This window comes from Plectrocnemia conspersa, unplaced genomic scaffold (genome assembly GCF_051122295.1).
Source record: "Plectrocnemia conspersa isolate PC_06_02 unplaced genomic scaffold, ASM5112229v1 ptg000013l, whole genome shotgun sequence".
Classification (NCBI taxonomy): domain Eukaryota; kingdom Metazoa; phylum Arthropoda; class Insecta; order Trichoptera; family Polycentropodidae; genus Plectrocnemia; species Plectrocnemia conspersa.
The window spans coordinates 16,406,919-16,427,724 of record NW_028277177.1 but is presented as its reverse complement, the minus strand read 5'-3'; the positions used below and the strand labels follow the sequence as shown (position 1 = coordinate 16,427,724).

The 20,806-nt window shown below is 29.8% G+C and overlaps 2 protein-coding genes across 2 annotated transcripts; both read left to right on the top strand.

Moving 5' to 3' along the window:
- Window positions 1–328: 328 nt before the first annotated feature.
- On the top strand, window positions 329–6,288 carry LOC148227422 (transmembrane protease serine 9-like). Its single transcript, XM_088201977.1, has 14 exons — window positions 329–487; window positions 553–767; window positions 836–1,049; window positions 1,293–1,401; window positions 1,473–1,675; window positions 1,758–1,862; window positions 2,665–2,962; window positions 3,299–3,411; window positions 3,495–3,675; window positions 4,954–5,156; window positions 5,247–5,361; window positions 5,422–5,621; window positions 5,682–5,890; window positions 5,951–6,288. Exons 1-14 carry the CDS (start codon window positions 427–429, stop codon window positions 6,155–6,157), a joined length of 2,433 nt encoding a protein of 810 aa, XP_088058103.1. The 5' UTR covers window positions 329–426; the 3' UTR covers window positions 6,158–6,288.
- A 3,111-nt stretch (window positions 6,289–9,399) lies between these two features.
- Window positions 9,400–12,232, top strand: LOC148227421 (uncharacterized). Its single transcript, XM_088201975.1, has 4 exons — window positions 9,400–10,096; window positions 11,259–11,420; window positions 11,823–11,981; window positions 12,041–12,232. The coding sequence occupies exons 1-4, from the start codon at window positions 10,019–10,021 to the stop codon at window positions 12,230–12,232; spliced, it is 591 nt and encodes a 196-aa protein (XP_088058101.1). The 5' UTR covers window positions 9,400–10,018.
- The last annotated feature ends 8,574 nt before the right edge of the window (window positions 12,233–20,806 follow it).

The window sequence follows — 20,806 nt, the reverse complement described above, 5'->3', positions numbered from 1 at the left end:
CAGTATTTTAATTATTGCTTCTTACAATAGAGCATGAATAAGCACAATGTTTATTCAAACTATACCGCGATTTATCAACTATTAAAAAAATTGCTTATCTATGTTATTTCTGAATTTTAAACATTATAAATTATACATATTTCTTAAAATTTCGGGAGAAACAATTAGTTGTGTATATACCATTTATTCCATACTTTATACCATAGGATCAAATCCTTATAGATGCGGTTTTGCTTTATAATTAAATGAGCCAACCCTGGCGATAATACACGCGATTTCCCATGATTCATCAGCAAACTCGACGACCGCGAAAATGGTAATGGTTGGCATATTTAAACATACCTTGAAGAACTGCAGCACGCCAGTGGTTGTGTGAGTTCCTAAGTGAATACACCATCCAAGATTGGTTAGTCTGCAACATAAAAAATGCATCCGAAACTAAAGTTTATTGCGTTGTTATTTTTCTGTGCTACATTTATTGAAGCGCGTATGTATCTACAATGATTTTTTTTTTTATAATTGGAAAGTTTAATCATTATTAATATTTTATAGAAGAGAATTGTCCTGCGATTAATGGATTTGAAACTTCATGCGAGCCTATAGAGCAATGCAAATTCGCTGTAGATGGTCTTAGGGAAAGTACCACAAAGCGAGATACTATTAGACAGTTGAGAAGATTGCACTGTGGATATCAAGGATTTAGAACTTTAGTATGCTGTTCGGAATATCTGACTTTGGATATGCTGTTGAATACAAACCAAATAGTAGTAAGTAGTTTTTTGAGGTGTTATTCTTCTTTTTTTATTTTATTTTTATTCAACTTTAATTTTTATAGCCAACAACTTCTACGCCTAGAAATACTCCATCTACAACTACTACTACTACAACAACGACAACAACAACACAAGCTCCAATAATTCGGCCTACACAATCGCTGCTTCCATCTTTGGAAGACTGTGGAAGTGATGCAAGTGCCAATAAAATATACAACGGTGAACGTACCGACATAGACGAACTGCCTTGGATGTCACTCTTCGGCTACAGGACAGGTAACACAATATTTTTAGTAAAGGGGAAACCGAAAGGGCGCAAATTCAATGATACACATGCCAAAAAATCACATGAATTGATTGACACTTCATTACAAATGTGCCAAAAATCGAAGTATTCTCAAATATATACATAGATAAATACGTCTGCTATTGGCGTTTTTGGAATCGAATAATATTTCGCTTATATTATACCTACATTGAATGGTTTATTTAATTTAATCAGTTATTATATTATTTTAGATAGCGGTAGTATAACTTTCGAATGCGGTGGATCAGTTATCAACGATCGTTACGTTTTAACCGCCGCACATTGTGTGACAGGTCGAGCGGTATCAAGAATAGGAGTTTTGTAAGTATCCGTTAATATTGTTAATTTATTAACTATTTTTATAAACAATGATTACTTTTTATTTATTCCAGAGAACTGATAAGACTCGGAGAATACGACTTAAGAACGAATATCGATTGTTTGCAAACAGGTACAGAAGAACCTGATTGCGCGCCAGCTCATCAAGACTTTGGCATTGAACGGACAATAGTGCATCCAGGTTACAATGAAAATAATACAAACAGGAGAGATGATATTGCACTTGTAAGATTGTCGAGGAAAATAGAATTCAGCTGTACGTAGAACACAATAAATATACCAATATTGTACTTTAAATGTATCTATGTTTTTATATACATTGAACTTATATATTATAGTTTTCATACAACCGATTTGTTTGCCTACAACTGACATCTTGGCAACTCAGGGAAGAAGTGGCGATAATGATTTATTAGTTGCAGGATGGGGTAATACATTGGAAGGTAAATTATAAAATTTTAATAGTTATATATGGAGGTTTTTACCATATGTTTTCGTATTAGCGATATAATAATTTAATAACTAAATGTATTCGTATGTATATGTACGTTATTATATATAGTTTAATTATCTATTTATGTTGTATTTATATTAACATAGATTACCTTAATTAGATTCAGTAACAGTACAGTTCAAATACATCTGCTATGTACATTAAATTAAAAAATCGTAGTATTTATAATTTTAGGTAATACATATTCAAGTATAATATTCAAAACATAAATATAAAGTAGCAAAATTATCTTTCAAATACAAATATTGTTATTATTTAGTTCTAAATTAAAATATTTAATAATTTGTAATCTCTTACATATATGTAAATGTATTCATTATATTACATATATAGCCCAAATATAAATGATAAGATATAATATATTTTCAATGGAATATTACGTTTTTATAAATATTAAAACGTTTTAGCAATATGATTATTTTTTTATATGATTTGAAATCTATTTGCTTACAAAACTTGAATTTCTAATTATATGCTGGATTATAAAATACTTATTTTTTAGGATATTTAATTCGAAATATGTTAATCAAATTTATTTTCTTAACGCGTAGTTCTTTTAATATGATTTATATTTTGTTAACTTATGTTATACGATGGTTATTAACACGTAATTTAACTCATACACTTATTGAGAGATATAGTAAATTTAATGTGTTAATTTAGGCAGTATGTCATTGATCATTTCATTGCTGTCCTCTGCTCGATTTAATATTAAGTATTTTGATTTTCAGGAAGAAAGAGCGACGTAAAGCTGAAGTTGTCACTTCCAAGATTCGACAAACCAACATGTGATGCTATGTTCTTTAACACGTTCAGAGCCAACTTGACAGAAAGGCAAATATGCGCTGGAGGCGAATTCGCCAAAGATTCTTGCAGTGGAGACAGTGGTGGTCCTTTAATGACATTCAAAGATAACAATTGGTTCGCAGTTGGAATCGTATCTTTTGGATATACCTGTGGGAGAGATGGATGGCCAGCATTCTACACCAATACTCTTTCATACATGGATTGGATAGGATCTAGTCTGCGGCCTTAACATGCTTTACTTAGTACAATAAGTATATAATAATGTGATAATAATTTAAAAATAACCATTTTATGTGAAGCGTGATATAAAATAAATAATTATTTATTTAAATAGCGTTTTTCTCCTATCACAGTCGATGTGTTTATAAATAAACTTCTTAGATAAGAGTGATAGAAAAGGTCAAACTTTTATTAAATGTTGAAAATATGATTTAAGATTCATGTTCATAAATATATATATTTATGGGTCAAGATAAAAGGTTACTTTGTGTCGAAGAGGTCAAACGGCAATTATTTGCAGCAAGTATAAACAAAAACACATATGTATGTATGTATGCCCTATAAACCCGTTCAGTCGAGTTGCGGTCTTCATATGAACATGTTCTCTTCACTAAAAGTGTTTTTGTACTTGTTCACCTTGAGTTCGTCATTGGCATTGGTTAGCGCAGCAGGTATGTTGCAAATTTGTAATTTATGTCAAAATTAGATTTACTATACATGACCTTCGTTATTATTGTGTAAAAATGGTTTTTAGACCAGAGCTGCGTAACGCCAAGTCAACAGAATGGCAAATGTGTGTTTCAAAACAATTGTCCGGCTTATAAAAAGGCTTTCGATGAACATTTTGCCAGCAATATAGAGTATTTCAGAAAATTGAAATGCAGCTTTGAAGGTAGTTTTCCGAAGATTTGCTGTCCAGATGACAAAAGTTACAGGTAATTAACATATTAATATTGTGTGGGAAAGAAAGTTACCGTTCTTCAGGTCGTCACGTCCGCAACATTTAGCACTCGGACATTGAACTTGTTCCACATTGGTTATGCCTAGTTAGCGAAAATCATTAATTTCAAATTACCATCCACAGACTTAACACTCTGAATTATTAAGAAATATTCACTATTTCTTTCGTGTTTTTAAAAATATTATTTTTGAAAATTTGCACACTTCTACAAAAATTATACAAATACCAAATAACTATAAATAACATACAAATACCTAGATAATTATTTTTATTTTGATCAAAATGAATAAAAATTGCCTTGCGACAATTATAAACAATGTTACCAACGTAAAAAAATGAGTTCAGTTCATAAATAGCGTAAAGATAAAGATTAAATTAAACACTCAGCATCGTCAACTTTCAACGGCTGCAGGCTTTCAAGCAAAGGATCCTGAGTAAGATTTTCGGGCTAATTACGAGGATTTATACTTTTCGTTTTCGGTACAACAACGAACTATACCGTTTGTATCAGAAGGCTGACTTCGTTAAGTATATTAAAATACACTCAGCCTGTCCTTAGTAAACGACTCAAAACCTGCGACTTTTAGATATTTTTTTTTTTTTATTAACTAATTTATAAAGAGCAGTTACACACTTTTTAACTTTGTTCTTTAATTCCTATGAAAATGACTTTTATCGCATTTTTTTAAATAAGCTTCTTAGTGATAACGGATAGCTTCATTGTTTATATTATATTTCCTTCTAATTTAAAACACCGTTTTACCACATTTTTCACGTTCACATTGTATTTACCATAACTTTTTCTTTTGATAAAAGAGACAAATCACTAAACGATGTGTATTAAAAATGGATACGAGCATCATAAACACACTGCACAACGTTATACTACGTCAGATCAAGGGAATAAAATAATCGCTTTGAGTCTAACTTTTAAAATATCACTTTTTTTAGTTTAAAACTAATTTAAACAGTTAAATAAAAGTAGAATGACAAATCAAAAGCAAGTTCTAACTGTCCATATAAGGTAATAATTGTTCAATACATTTTCACTAACTGATTCAGTGAAATTATATTGATTTAAATTTTTTTAAATTGTTACTATAAATTTAATTAATATTTGCTAGCTAATTACATTGTTCTATCGTTATTTTTTTTATTGCTGTTGTATTGTTTAATTGCATGCTTTAAAAAGATTTTTAAAAATTTTTTTTTACTTAGAATAATGGCTTAATAAATTAATAATTGATTCCAGAATCACGAAAATAAAAAAACCTACAAAGAAACGCCAGAGAAATAAGAAAGTAGAAGTTCAAATTCATAATAGATTTGGAGAAGAAGAAGTCCTTCCTGGGAAAGATAGTTGTGGCCAACAAACATACGGAAACCGAATCGTCGACGGGGAAATAACAGAGATAGACGAGTTTCCTTGGATGGCACTGCTGTTTTATAAAAAAAGTTTGTCCTTTAATTACGAATAAATTCTTAATTATAAAGATATAAAATATATTTTAAATTTGATGTCAGAATCAAATTAATTAATTACAGAATTGGAAAGACGACGATATAATTTTGGATGCGGAGGAGCGTTGATTCAGAAAAAATATGTATTGACAGCAGCTCATTGTGTTACTGGATATGCATTCGACCAATTAGAAGGATTGTAAGTTTATTGATTGTGTCAAATAATAACGATTTATTCGCGTATTAAAAAAATATTTAGGGAAAAGATTCGCCTAGGAGAATACAATGTCGAGACCGACGAAGATTGTGTGATTGAAGGCGAATTTGAAGATTGTGCACCAGCACCAATTGACAGATTGCCAGAGAGGATTATGATTCATCCTCAATATAGTGCAACAAACAAAGATCAAGGACACGATATTGCCTTGATTAGATTGGACAATTACGTAGAATTTACTGGTATGTTTAAAATCATATATTTGTATAATATTATTTTAAATATTTTAATTATTCTTTTAGATTTCATTCAACCGATTTGCTTACCCGATAACGACATATTTCCTAGATTTTCCATAAAGGATACCAAACTGTTGTTTGTGGCCGGATGGGGTAGGAACGGATCAGGAGTGAATAGCCCTGTCAAGATGAAATTAAAAGTTCCTATAATAGAGCATACTAGATGTAAAAGAACTTACACTCGCTTCAATATCGATCTTATTGATAGCCAGGTGATTTTTAATTTAATTTAAATTAAAATATTCTGGAATTACATGTTTTACTTTAATCAGATATGTGCTGGAGGCGAAAGGGGTAAAGATTCCTGTAAAGGAGATAGTGGAGGTCCACTAATGACTGTAGATCCAGCAACTGGTCATTGGATTTCAACTGGAATAGTATCGATTGGACCTAACGTTTGTGGTAGTTCAGGTATACCAGGAATTTATACCAACGTCAAGGACTATATTGCATGGATTAAAACTACGATTGAACCATGATCAATTTGGATCCAAGCATGAAAATAATACTGATACTTTTATAATTAAACTAATAATATTTTTATGTTTTAACAAATACACGTTGACGATGATAGTTATTATATATTAAATTAAATACTTTTTTTTATAAATTATACTTTTTTACTTATTCAATAAGACCTCAAGGAAAAAATCTTTACTGATATATAAACGCAGTTTCAAAATATTCAGACGTTTACAAATTTACCTTTATTTTTATAGTTTATAGCAAAATGATTTATTTTTTGACTTCTGACATTAAGCAATGTTTTCTGTTCTAGTGTAGTAGATGGTATACCATATTTTATTATAACTCTTAATATTATAATCATACTTCTTAGTAAAATAAGATTCATTGCTATGAATTTATATCTTAAAAAAAATAAAACAAAAAACAATCATATTACTTCTGTAGTAATTTTCTATATTAGGCTCTATCTTATAGTAGATAAAGTGTTGTTTGATTGCTAGTTCAAGATTTTCTGGCAGTTTTAAAGTAATACGAATGTTCATTTAAAAAAACACACGAAACTTCGATTCAAAGAATTCTTTTCTTGGATTATTGTTAAAATCTGTTTCTGTAAAAACTTATTGATAAACAAGAACACGCATATTCTAATAGTATATAAATTGATCAGCACGATTGATTATTGTTTACTAGTTGAAAAGTCAAAGGTTAAGTCTACGTGAGTCGTATCTTTTTATCGACTAATATATACTAAATAATAAGAATCGACAATAAGTATGTATATAAACGATAAAATATTTTTCCATGAAGATATAATATTATATAATGATTTTTCTATAAAGTTAGACTTATATGTAGAACGCCTAACAAGTTTATTTTTAGCAAATAAATCAGCAACGTGCTACTCTTAAGTGGGCCAGTTTAAATAACGGCTTAAAATAATTTGGCAATTTGTTTGCCACTAATATAATATAACTCGATTTACGTATAAATTTACACGTTGATTTCAGATATGTGTTTTCCCCTAAATCTTTAAGATATCATCGATTATACAAACTCAATTTTATTTACCGTACGTTATTAAATAGAATAAATTATAGTAAAAGTATATTTCAATTTTTAATGCTGTTTTTTTAGCCCTAGTGAATAATATTTTATATTTTAAAATATCTTAGTGACACAAAATGAAACGTTATAATGACACTTTGTTGCTTTATTAATTTATTAAAAAATAGAAGAAACTTTCTGTTAGAATCGATTATATTGTATTAAAATTTGCTATAAAAATAAGGAAAAATTGTTTTAAAATTACAATGGTCTCATGTGTAAGTCAGTTAATTGCATAATAATCAACTTTAAAAGAAGGAAAAACAACTGTTATAAAAACTGAATCTTTTTATAAGTTTGCGTAACATTATGAAATTATACATTTTGCAGTAGTATTATTAAATAAATTTTATACAAATCTTTAAAACGGGCCACTATAAAAATTATTTGTTGAAAAAATTCTAAAATGGTACAGTAAAACTTGATAAATTACTTGTTTTTATAACCCCACAAAATCATATTAAGGGTAATAAAAAAAAAATGTCATTAGTCCAAATTTACCACGGCGCCCAATGGCAAATTAAAATAAGTGCACTTTGCAAAATATAAAATATTTAAAGGGCTAGGTAAATTAGTATGAGTAAGTAAAATGTTATCATGACTTAATTGTGGGGTTTTAAAATGATTTATATAGATAGGAAATATGAATACAATAATGTATTGTATATACATAGGTATGTATGTACATATGTACATATATATAAAAGGAGACATTTTAGTGTTCCCTTTTATCCGGCGCCATAATCATGGCCAATAAACGCGCCGCCCTGTACTACAAGATAATTTTATAGACATATTTTTTATCCTCGCGAAGGTGAAAAAAATCGCAGTAAAAAAGGGTATATTTTTCGTTTGGCCATCAACCCTGTCGTAATAATATACGGCGCCATGAAGATTTACGACCGGGGTGCAACAGGACAAAATGCAACCCCACAGGCGCAGGGATTAAAGTGTGCACGAATAAAAATGTATGATAAATACATGCACATATGTATGTGATTTTGCAATGAATCTCTTTTGTAAAAAAACGTGCTGACAAGCTTAATCCGAATCTAATTAAAGCTTAATAAATATAACGCTGCATAAAATAAATTTAAAAATTATATAAAGTGAGATTTTTTATTAGAGGTACATATATTTTATCCATTTTTACATATTTTTATTGTATTTTAGAAGTTTCAATTATAAATATCATACAGTAAATAAATTCTTTACGAATATTTTACTTTGTAAATAACGCAGAAAATATGATACATTAAAAAGCTTATGTATAATACATCGATTTCGAAATGGCCTTCGACCTGGTTTAACATAATAACTTGATTGAACCTTTATATTGTATTACAAAATAAGCTGCGATATTATAATCGTAAAACACATTGAAAACAATATGGGGTGGTAAAAGTGGATGATTTTTAAACTAACGACATTGTAATTCACCAAGTAGTGAAAAAAGGTCACTGATGCTCGTTGATTTGTAGTCAATAAATTGCATTAGTACAAATGATAAATATTCTATTATATATGCAAACAGCACGGATATTTATACAGAAGTAATTGAAGGCCTTAAAATTGTATTGAATGGTGTAGATCAGTGCTACTCAAAGCTGATTACATAGTCATTTATTTAAAATAAAGTGTAATAATATATATTTAAAAACAAAAATATAAAAAATCAGTTTTATTATTTTAAGCTGCCTTCTATCCATCTCTCTTTTCTCTTCTCCATATTTAAATTACTAAAGCTATAGTAGGTCTATCTTTTGATAATATTAATACTGGTAATTACAAGAAGAAACTGATTAGCACTACTTTATATCACGTTTGTAGAAGAAGAGTTTTTCTATAAATATTCCAGTCTTATTTACCAGTAAATAAGATGCAACTGTTCGAAAGATTGAGTCTAGTGTTTAAACCCTTCGTGGGGAAAAAGCACGAGTGAAAAATGAGATGGATAGAAGAGAAGAAGCCGTATCTTTAGTTGTTGATGGAAAGAAAAATGGTAGGCAAGCGTTATATTAAAAAGAAAAGCCTACTTTGAATAAGAAAAATATATGAATTAGTCTACCACAGCTTCGACTTTATCACAAGAACTTGGCACAGAAAACTCATCAAACAAGTCGCTTATACTAGTGTCAAAAAGAAAAGTTTGTATATAAGTATGTAATTACAGTATGTACTAGGATTTATATTATACTTTTAATTAAAATTTTGCTCATTTTTTCTGGAATTCCCATTTGCGGTAAATAAAATAGCGCTAAAAGGTAAGTTCGATTATAAATACTGAAGGGTCCTTTACTACAAGGGTCTGGCAGACACCTAGCGAGTCACGGAGTGGTAATTTATAGGTCGTCTCTATGGGGAACATTTATTTATGAGCAAAATAACGCTTGCCAAGCAAACAATTCCTGGTATGTTGACTACTGTAAAAATGCGGTGAGTTTTTTATATGGATATTAAAAAAATACCATTTGATTTATTTATTTCAATTTTGTAACGACTGTGCAGAACCTACTTTATAATTATAATTGATAACACAATCAATCAACACGTGTCACGTGTATATAATAATATGTGCATAAAGGGAAAAATGCGGTTTTGTTTATTGTTACAATTGATTTATTGAGATATAAATAATTATGAAACAATGAGACGCGTATTGTTATTAAAATACAATGACGTTAAAAACGTTAATAAAAAACGTTATTTTCATTGCAGTCGCATTTGTGACTTGAATGTTGTCGAAAAGTTAAGAGAAATAATTTATTATGAAATTTTGGGAAGTTTTAGTTGTCACTTCGTTTGCGTGTTTGGCGTATGCGGGAAAAAGAAAACCACAAGGAGAGGTAAAGTTTATTTTTCATTAATTTCTTAAAATTTACATTGCACATTTGCGTTTGCGGTTTAAATCACTTCATTATTCTTATTTTATTTTATAATATATGGTAAATATATCTGAAATATACAACAGAATTTAATCTTGTTTTATTAATTATCCTACATCATTATTTTTCGCGGATATTTTTACAAACAAGGTCAGTTACAAAAATACACGGTTTTATGTGATTTGTTTAGGATATGATATTTTTATTTTCTATGCATTATATAATAATGCATTAGTCATTGTTTACAATGACTTAAAGTCGTGGGCTTAAATCCTTTACGAACATTGATTTTATATTTTATTCTGTTATTAGATCATTAATAATAACTAATAAGTATATATAAAATACCACACGATTACTCCGGGTTACAATTATCTACAATTTTTTAATTTATAATTGCATTATAAAAAAATGACAAAATAAATAATGACGAAAAACTATCAAATGTCAAGCACGCAGTAAATAAAATCGAGTATGTATCTAATAGTATTTATTCGCTGAAAAGTCAAAGTGCAAATTAATCGAAAATATTTATAGTGGAAAATATTTTTACAAACAACTTGTTAACTATTTTATCTGTTTATAATACAATAATTTTATTTAAAATATGATTCTTAATATTAAACTGATCAAATGTTGTATTTTATAATATTTTTTAGTAGGCCTATGTATGATTATAACGTAAGGATAATATTGTTGTATCTTATGAAATCAGATAGTTTACATAATACATCTATTAATACATGTATATGTATATATTTTTTACACAATGTATGCAATTATATGTGTATAAGATTATAAAACAAGTGTAAAATTTAAAACTATAAAAAAAATATTTAATATTTCACACATAGGCATATAAATAATAAAATTATATTTAACAATAAACTAAAAATTCTTTAAAAAACTCAATGTTAATTAAAGCATCTATTCTAATTTAATTTAACTAAAATATTTAAAAATGTAGTCTTGTAGTTTTATAGTGATATTAATATGTTTTTTTTTATTTATGAGTATCTTGTTAATGCAAGTTTTGAAAAATGACGGTATTTTTTTAAAGATGTATTTGTATCAAATTTTGTTGTATGTATACGTATAATATAAATACGTCTAATGTCAACAGCTCACTTACTCACTGAATTGGGTAGGAGGATTTACAGAATGTGAAAATTTCGACAACAAAATAATAGATGTATCGACCATGACTTTAGAGAAAGATACTCCGACTTCCACAGTTCTGACGGGATCAATGATTGTGAAAGAGGACATTTTAAAGAATACGGGGGTAAATATAAATACATGTATTTACTAAATGTATGCAAGTATACAATATTTTTTTGTTAAATTTATTTTATTCGTACTTTGAAACTATATTTTGTTAGCGATGGTATTGTCTAGTGACGTAGCCAAGATTTTGTAAAGAGGGGGGAGGGGGGGGGGTTTTCAAGAAAAAAGGCAAGATAATTTTTATAATTTATATTTAATTAACATAAAATCACCGGCTGCGCTCTGTCAAAGGGGGGTCCAGATCCCCCGGACCCCCCCTTCGCTACGCCACTGGTACTGTCAGTCACAGGTTATTAGTAATAGGATGTTACTTAAAAGTCGTTGCGATGCTTTTATTAAAATTTCCGTAATGTTATTTTAAAAACAGTTTATTATTATTATTTATTTACTATCATTTCAGATGATTATTACAATTGAGAAAGAAACTCCGCAAGGAAAGGTGTTGGCCTATACTTTGGATGTAACTGATATTTGCGATCACCTTGCTGAGGAAGGAATGCCATGGAGTTTGTTCCTCAACGCTATGAATCTTGAGTCTAAAAGCTGTCCAATTATTGCGGTGTGTTATTATGATTTATATGATGTTGAAATACATGATATCGTTGAGTATTTTTTTAGAAAGACTATAAAATTAATGACCTTAAATTGAGTTTATCATTTGCTGATGATGCAATGAATCATGAAACTGTTGGAGAATATGCAGCTAAGATAGAATTTCTACGCAAAGGGGATGGTTTAGATATAATTCAACACGATGTGTCTTGCCATCTAATAGGATTCTCGGTGGACGAGAGTAGGGCAGAGGAATGAAATAATGAGCATGTAAAATTACTTCTGTTTTCATGAATAAACTGAGTGTATTTTTTTATTATTTTTTTCTCCGTTCTTTGTTTGTTAGTCACGTTTTAGGAATTTGTACTCGATGTTATCTAGCATGAAAAGTTGTTCGGTGAATATTTTATGAACATCGGCTACCGTTGTGGCGGTAGCAAATTGGAAATGCAACCTTTCACCCTTAAACCTTAACAAGTGCGAGCACTACAGACAAAATGTATCGAGGCCCTCGAATCTGTGCCCCCGTGTAAAAAGAACACGTTTTATCCATTCGTTTTTTCTCCTTCGATTTAGGACTCACTCGAAGGGCCTAGCCCTTCAATCAAATAACTTAATGGACAAGAGCGACCATCTCTGGAGCACCTCTCCTACATATATGCGTCGCACGAGTTTCTCGTTTTATTTATTCGCCTTTTTTACGCGAACCATTAAATTAATTTGACGTTTCGGCTCTCCACATTGGAGCTTTCACATTCGATGCCCATAATTAAATTCGAGATCTATGCGAAAATTCAACCCTAGCATAACGCTTAAAAAACTATTGTTCAAAACAATAAAACAATGTTAAACATTTTGATATTATGTCCCACTGCGCTATTGAAGGGTAAAAAAAAAACAATAGTAACAAGTAATTGCGTGCGTTATTGTTTCATTTTTATTGTCAATTATACAATAAAATTGTATATAATGATATATTATTATAGACATGTAATTTTAGTAAAATAAGAATAATATTGTAAAAAAATATATAATATTATAATAATAGTAGTAAATTCAATTTTAAAACACTAGATTTATTAGTGAGGTGTAGTTTTTATCATATCGTATGATATCTATTTTTTCCATTTTATCACGTTCCTGATGCTATCTAAATGTTGTCAGATATACTATTTTATTATTGTAATATTTTTTGCTAACTTACCAATTATATTTTGGTGCTCTCATTATCGAGATTTATAGTTAAAGACCGCAAGCCATAAATAGATGTTATCGTATTTTGTAAAACAAAAAGTCATAGTTTATGCAATGTTGTGGCAATGCATAAGAATAAAACGGTAATTTTAGGTATAAAAATGACCATATTTTTAACTAATTTGTCCTTATCGACAGGAAATGTAAACATTGTTCAACATAAAATGAAGTAATATCAGAATAATGAGACATTCATAAATTATATGACGATTTGCGGTTTATTCACGTGATTTTAAAATCGAAATAAACTTTAGATTGTATACTATCACTCTTTGACAGGATAATTATATTAAAAACTAGCAAATTTTTAAATTTAACTATACTTTATTTGCGTTACCACAGTCAGTTCGAGAGCTATCCATTTCATCATTATCCATTTATGCTATTAGCTCTAAAGCATACGATACGGATATAGGTTCGTTTTACTTATTATTACTCCGATTGATTGATAAATATAAAATTAAAATAATGATTTAAATTTCTATAAATTTGTTCAAATTGGTTCGATGTTTTAATTTATTGTTTGCACACTGTTGACATTTAAAGACAATTGTATGTATATAGATACAAATTATTTCACTTTTATTAACACATTAAAAAAGCTTGATTGTACAATATAATTGATTAAAATATATATTATTAATTTATAAATATGATATTTCAAATGATAAATTATCAGTTGCCAAGCAAATCAATCCGCTGTAACATACTTCATAAATATAAAACTATAAATTCTTGGGACGTGAAATTCTAGCCAAACGTCACTATCATCCCCTTTCTGATGGACGCTGGCCAGCGACAACGGTATTTTTGGGTGGGTGAAAATTGTCCATGTCCGTTTCGAGGGTTGGGAACAGGAGGGTTGACGACACTCGAAACCAAAGTTTTATCACTTTGTTTCCGAATAGTTTTGTTTGCGCACATACGCTCGGGTGCTTTGGAATTAATTCAATTTTAAAACTTTCGTCTACCTAAAAATTATATAGGATGCCTTTTAAATTAAAGATAGGAGAGCGCATCTGCACCCAGTTATTGCATCCAGCGTCCTAATAAATCAAAAATCCTTCTCTTGCAAAGAAAGACAGAGGACGCAATTAATTTTTGTGGAGATGCACTCGAAATGCTTTGTCTGGACCACTAACCGTCGAGCTTTTGTTGCGAAAAGTGTCAAGAAATAATATAAGAGAACAATGGAAAGCCTTTCTTTTAATTACCGCGCCGGATGATCCATTTTTATATACTTTTGTCACACAAGACCCTATCCGAATATTTATTTAATGATATTTGAATAGACGACAATTGTGGCACTGACGCGCGGCAAGTACAACATAATTTTCTAGTTTCTCATCCCTAATGCAACTGGTGCATTGAAATACTTATACAGATAAACATCCACATTACACTATTTAGATGTGGAATAAAAAAGCTACTAAAATACATAAACTGGCGTTGTTCACGGTCAACTGAGTTTCAATGGTACGGTATCGGCCCGTTGTAATATTATGCTAAATACTTTCTCGCTAGTATCAAACGAGTTTTCACGGTGTCTGTTGGAATTCGCCATTCAATTTACGAAATTTTTAAGGGATCCTTTGACAAAACGGGTTTCTTGGAAGATTTAATCGAGAAGAGTCCCAAGAGAAGACCGCGGCTGGCAGATTAAATTACTTAATGATTTTCGCAGGGAATGTACGGGATTTTTTATTTAGATTATTTTGTGTTTGTCTAACATTATATTAAATAAAACGGTTCACGCTACTCTCAAAATGTTTTTTAAACAACATGTTATTATTAAGTTTATTTTGCTATACTGTTTATTATTCTAGTAGTTTTTCAAGTTTATTTATGTAGATGTATAATTAAAAAAATAGTCATTTGTAACTAGTTTTAATGCTGTTTATATTGATATATTATAGTAAATTCTAATATTTTTTATTAATATTAATATTGAAAAAATATGTATAAAAACCATTAATCTATGAGAAATTGTTCTTCTATTTAAAAAAAGTTAAAATTAATAATTTTACAAACATACTATTATACACAATCCATGTTACTAATTTATGACCATTTTAATAAGAAAACAATAAATTAAGTGCTATTTTAAGTACATTAGGCTAAAAATCCTGAACCTTTTAAATGAGCTCTTCTAAAGCAGTATGTGATTTAGAAGCTAAATTTATTCTATAAAAAATTAAATACTAGGTTAATTTTATTGTAGTATTCGATACACGATATTAGTTAGATAGTGTAGTTACGCAAAATATTTTATATCTTGTAATTTAGTAAAATTAATATTATTAATGTTACTGTGCAGGCATATGTTAAAATGGGTTTGTTTTTTAGGATTTTTTTGTGATCTGTGCGCTCTTTTTATTATTATTAGTCTAAGGGTCGCAATGGAAGCAATCCCTTTTGAAAAAAGTTCTAAGATGTGAGAGTCCAGGTGTAATCCCAGGTATTAACCGCTGGATTTTTTAAATTAATGGAAATTTCGATGAGCTGAAATAGTTCAATATTATAATATAGCTCGATTTACCATCATGATATTCATCCGTGAGAATTGGAAAATCTGAGAATACTAAATTAGTGATGATCGATCACAATTATATTTATATACTATTCACTAATTCCAATTATCTACACATATAGACACAAAAGCAATCGAAAAACATGAAAAACACGATTTCATTTTACGTTATTGTTCTGTTCACTTTAAAATGGCGGTGGCTAAGTTTGTTCACGCTTAGTAAATATAATTCAGGCTAATTTTAATTTTCAGTTTTCGCAATATTTATTTAAGTTTTTAAAAGATGTATGTAATTGATTCGTGATTGGTTTAAAATAGTTGTATTGTCAGCTTACTATCAAGACGCCTTTTTTACACACATGAATGATAAATTAATAAAACTGATGTCCTCTTTTTTTATTCATGTTCAACATATTTAAAAAATGTATAAAAAAATATGCATCGTTCTTATTTTTGCCATCAATGCAAATTTTGACATAGCAATCGATTTTATCGAGCTTATGCATTCAAGCTTAAAATTAAATCAGATTCCCTATCGAGCGTCTGCGAGGACACCTGTAATAAATTGTTGAAATATTGAAATTGTTTTAGGCAAACAATGACGGCGAGAATACATAGTATGTAATGTGTATACAAACTAAAACCGCCATATTACCAGCTCATGTACCGCAGACATGTCAACAAAACTTGTGAGACAACGTTGTCGTTTCCTTTCCACGTCAGAGCAAACAACAATGTAGTACGTACGTGTCTTGTAAGATCAATTATTGCAAACTTTATCGTATGTAATTCTTCACTTTTAGTCAGAGGTATTATTATAAGGTTCGAGAGGGCAAATCGGCACATAATGCCGCTTGGGTTATCTGGAACGTTCGCAATTCGGCTCCCTTGAACTCAGCTGCGTTCATTATTATCGAGACCATAATTGTCCTTTGTGTTGGCAGTTCTTCATTGTTGACTGCTAAAGCGAGGTAAGCGAGGGAATAATGGAAGTTCAAGTGTTGCAGAAAAGGGACGAATGCTACGGACGGACGGGGTGAACTAAGGGGTTAAAAATGAAATGAAACAAGTTGCACCTCATGCCTCAATTGACCAAGACATCTTCTGGTTAGGTGGTTGAACCCATAATTTTTATAGCAATTTCCTTAAACAAGGAAAGATAATGTGTAAAACGATGACTTGGAAAGTAGTTACTGTATTAATATTGGTAAATGATACCACCGATTAAATGTCAAAAAAATAGTTAGCTATTAGTTAGAAACGAACGAATGATGTTAGAATATGGTCTTAAGATCATCAATATGTATGCTGACTCTTGATTAACATTTTTTTTAAATTAAATCTACAAAAATATTCTCATTGATTTAGATAAAACGTTAATTAGAGAAAAAAAAATCTAAACATTGTGACGCTTTTAGGAGAATTATAATTTGCGAAAAAAGTCTTCGCGAATAATTAACGCACGACATTAATTTTATAGAAAATACTAATTGATAAGCACTTTATAAAAGTAGCAGTTTATAAGTAAAACTGCGTGAGTTATTTGTTACCAATGATATTTTTTTCATTCTTAAAGTATATAAAAAAGTTTAGAGACCCCTAGCTTGAGGTTATCACACCTGCCGTCAGGCGGTAGACAGTAAATCTTTGTATTCAAAAATTTAAAAAAATACCGTAAGATGTTCAAGTAAGACTTTTCGAATAAGAAACTTTAAATTATACTATATGTTTCTTATCTCATTTTTGTAGCAATGTTAAATAAATTAGTTATATTACATAATATTACACATTTGTATATAAAATAAAACCGGTTGTAAAAAAATAGCCCCCCTGTGGACATTTTTCAATAATGACCCCTCGTGCACCCCTCCGATTGAACAATTGCAATAAATATGCAGGAGTCGCTGCAACGCGAGGTCTTATCCTGCAAAAGGGCTGCAAAGAACTCATACGGCTGACCCCATTCTGCATCATTCATTCATGTACAACCCATTTGTGGTATCAAAAAGATCGTTTTAATCTCAGAGTGAAAACAGTACGTGAATTAAATATTTTAATGTATGCACTGTGATATTTGTGAAACATATTATTATCGCTTTGTCGGTTTGTAGCAGCGACAAGATTGTTATGCTCTTTTTTACCATTGTGTGAATTTATGTTGATAATAATTACGTTAAAAAAAGTATACCCATGTATATTAATTAAAATATTTACAAAATTTAAGTGAAGTATTTATAATTAAACATAGAGCTATATTTGAGGTAATAGTGTTCATCTAAGTATCACACAAGAATGTCCTCTACCTTAATAATTGCAAATACCGAGCATTTATAAGTCACTCTATACTTAGTTAAGATAAAGCCTTCGCTCTCAACGTGAGGTTCTCTTACCGTATTAAAAGTTAAGCGCTTTGCAGGCTTTGAGTCGTTCATACGGTATAGATGTCCGGCCCATTCGAGACGTTGTATTTTTATGTATATTCTTGATATCTCACATATTTATTGTTATTATCGATTCTCACTTAACTGAATATACGAGTGAGATTTGTGTAAACCATAGATAGAAGCACATGTTTAATTAATCTCTCTGGTTAAATAGAATCAACAATTCTGTCAATGTGGATGTTAATTAAATTGAGAGGAAAGGTACTTAAATTATTTTTTAAAAGTAATAAAATATTTTTCAATCAATTTATCACAAAGAAATATTGCATACTTTCATGTAAGCTAAGGTGTACGAAGTTAAAAGAGACGGATATAAATATAACTCGACTGCGTTATAAATTGCGAATGTAGCTGACGTTGTCGCCATCTAAATGTGATTGAATTTTTAATACAATTACGATCCCATTTTCATCGTCACATTCTGTCGATGTTTGCACTTGACAATTTTGAACGTTTTATATATTTTTTCTTCTCCCGTATAAGAGAGGGTGAAAAGTGCGCGATCGTGTGTTAAACCCCATAATTTCTCCTAACGCCGACACCCTATCGCTTTAATAAAGAAAATCCGATCAATTCGATGGATTTAGATGTGCCGTTTGCGCATTGTGTCAATTTGCTCGTTTCACATTGAACTTTCGATAGCTATCGACGTGATTGTTACGATAAAAAGACTGTTGTGTCACATAATGACAACAAAAAAGCAACATATTCAGACTAGGTTGGGGGACAAGTATGCACCTAGTTTTTGATCGCATTTATACCCCTTTTGTAAAAAAATTAAAATCGTAAAAGCATCAAACTACCATGCACTAAATTACTAGTATTTATATTTTGTATACATTTATTGTAATATTTTTATTTAACCAATATAAAAAACGCTACGTAGCACTACTTGTGACAGCCTATCTATTTATTAAGGAAAATCCAACCAATTCGATAGATTTATATGTACCGTTTGCAAATTGAATTAATTTGCGTTTCGCATCGAACTTGCTATGATAAAAGAACATCAATGTCACACTGCAATAAAAAATCACTATATTTATCGTGGGGCAAAAGCACGTAGAATAGTTTTTGCTTCAATTTATATTCTGTTGTAAAAAGTGTCAGTTAATTAAAATATGACTTATCCCACATAGTCATCCCATATTTTATTTATATCTTGACTATATTTCACATAATATATCATTGGTATAATTTAATAGTTGCTCTAATAACATTTTACCTTCATTATTTTATTTTTCTTTGCCAACGAGTATTTTTTTACTATAGAGGTAGTCTACCTTAGCATCTTCTCTCATTATCATTTCACTAGGCGCGATGAGATAAGTTAGTATTCGAAATTTATTTGAGAGTTTTTGCCACCCAAATCTTAAAATCACATGTAACTGCTGCCATCTGCAGAGACCAATTGAAAATAAATCATAAATCATGATGCACTACAAACGAGTTTATCAATACGCATTGAGTTTGTATCTAGTTAAAAATACAGTTTACAGGAAGTAATATTGTATAATATTACAACCATGAAAATAATATATTATAAATATAAATCTTAGCTCAGGGTTTTAACCTTATTGGCCGAAAATATCTGTAACTACGTACATATAATGACATTCCTCTACATCAAGCACATATTTATTGAACAATGATGTTTTTCTTGATTTAAAAATTCGCGATAAATAGAGAAAACTAGAAATTTAATTTTAGGAAAACTAAGTGCTTTATTTTGTATCATATTAATATAATGTATACATTAAAAGATTAAAAAATATCGATCATTGCAGATTTTACGTTTGTAAGAAAGATTTAAAATAAATATTAAATCTATTATGGTTTCAATATTTGCCTAAATCTACTGGCAGCACTCTGCCACGACACCTTTCAAATAGACCGAATGTTACTAATCTACACAAAAACAAGTATTCATTTACTGCGCACTTTTTCTTACTTTATTTTGAAACATATATTTATTAATTGGTCTTAAAATTAGACTTATTATTCTTGAATATCAGATGCTTATCAACATTTATTTCACTATCACTGCAATAATAAAAAAATAACATATTTTTTATTTGTGTTTATTTATTTTTATTCTCTTTGGGATTTAGAGAGATTACCGTGCGGAAAATCACGAATAGGGGTAGATCGGCTTTGTGCGCTTTATTACATACGTACGTACAATAAGACGACGAAGAAGAAGAAGTGAGATATTATTTCTGCGATAAACTTAACCATAAATAGATTCCATTTCCTTCGTCATTATTTGATTTCTCCCTGTGACTGTTTTCGCTGTCATCTCGAATTTATACGAGGCAATGTTGCACAAAAGAAAATAACCATCAAGCAGTCTGGGAGGGAAAAGTGCGCCGAGTATTATATGATTGACGTCGAAACACACAGACAAAGACTTATTTATTTGCCTCATGGCTTATAACTTTAGCCATGACAAAACATCATATTATGTTTTATATATTACGTGTGTGTATGTATTTATGGTGCGCTTTTAATTCGATTGATTGGCTACATTATTTTGGGGCGGTTGAATAATACGAAAACTTTCGCAAACGATACTGTTGACGTAATAGCAAATTTAATACGTAG

What these genes read in the sequence shown, in the direction of transcription:
- LOC148227422 (XM_088201977.1), top strand. Translation starts at nt 427, where the DNA reads ATGCATCCGAAACTAAAGTTTATTGCGTTGTTATTTTTCTGTGCTACA. An exon ending in ACTCTTCGGCTACAGGACAG is followed by an intron (nt 1,050 to 1,292) that starts GTAACACAATAT and finishes ATATTATTTTAG; the next exon opens with ATAGCGGTAGTATAACTTTC. An exon ending in TCGATCTTATTGATAGCCAG is followed by an intron (nt 5,891 to 5,950) that starts GTGATTTTTAAT and finishes TACTTTAATCAG; the next exon opens with ATATGTGCTGGAGGCGAAAG.
- LOC148227421 (XM_088201975.1), top strand. Translation starts at nt 10,019, where the DNA reads ATGAAATTTTGGGAAGTTTTAGTTGTCACTTCGTTTGCGTGTTTGGCG. An exon ending in AAAGAAAACCACAAGGAGAG is followed by an intron (nt 10,097 to 11,258) that starts GTAAAGTTTATT and finishes TAATGTCAACAG; the next exon opens with CTCACTTACTCACTGAATTG. An exon ending in AAAGCTGTCCAATTATTGCG is followed by an intron (nt 11,982 to 12,040) that starts GTGTGTTATTAT and finishes GTATTTTTTTAG; the next exon opens with AAAGACTATAAAATTAATGA.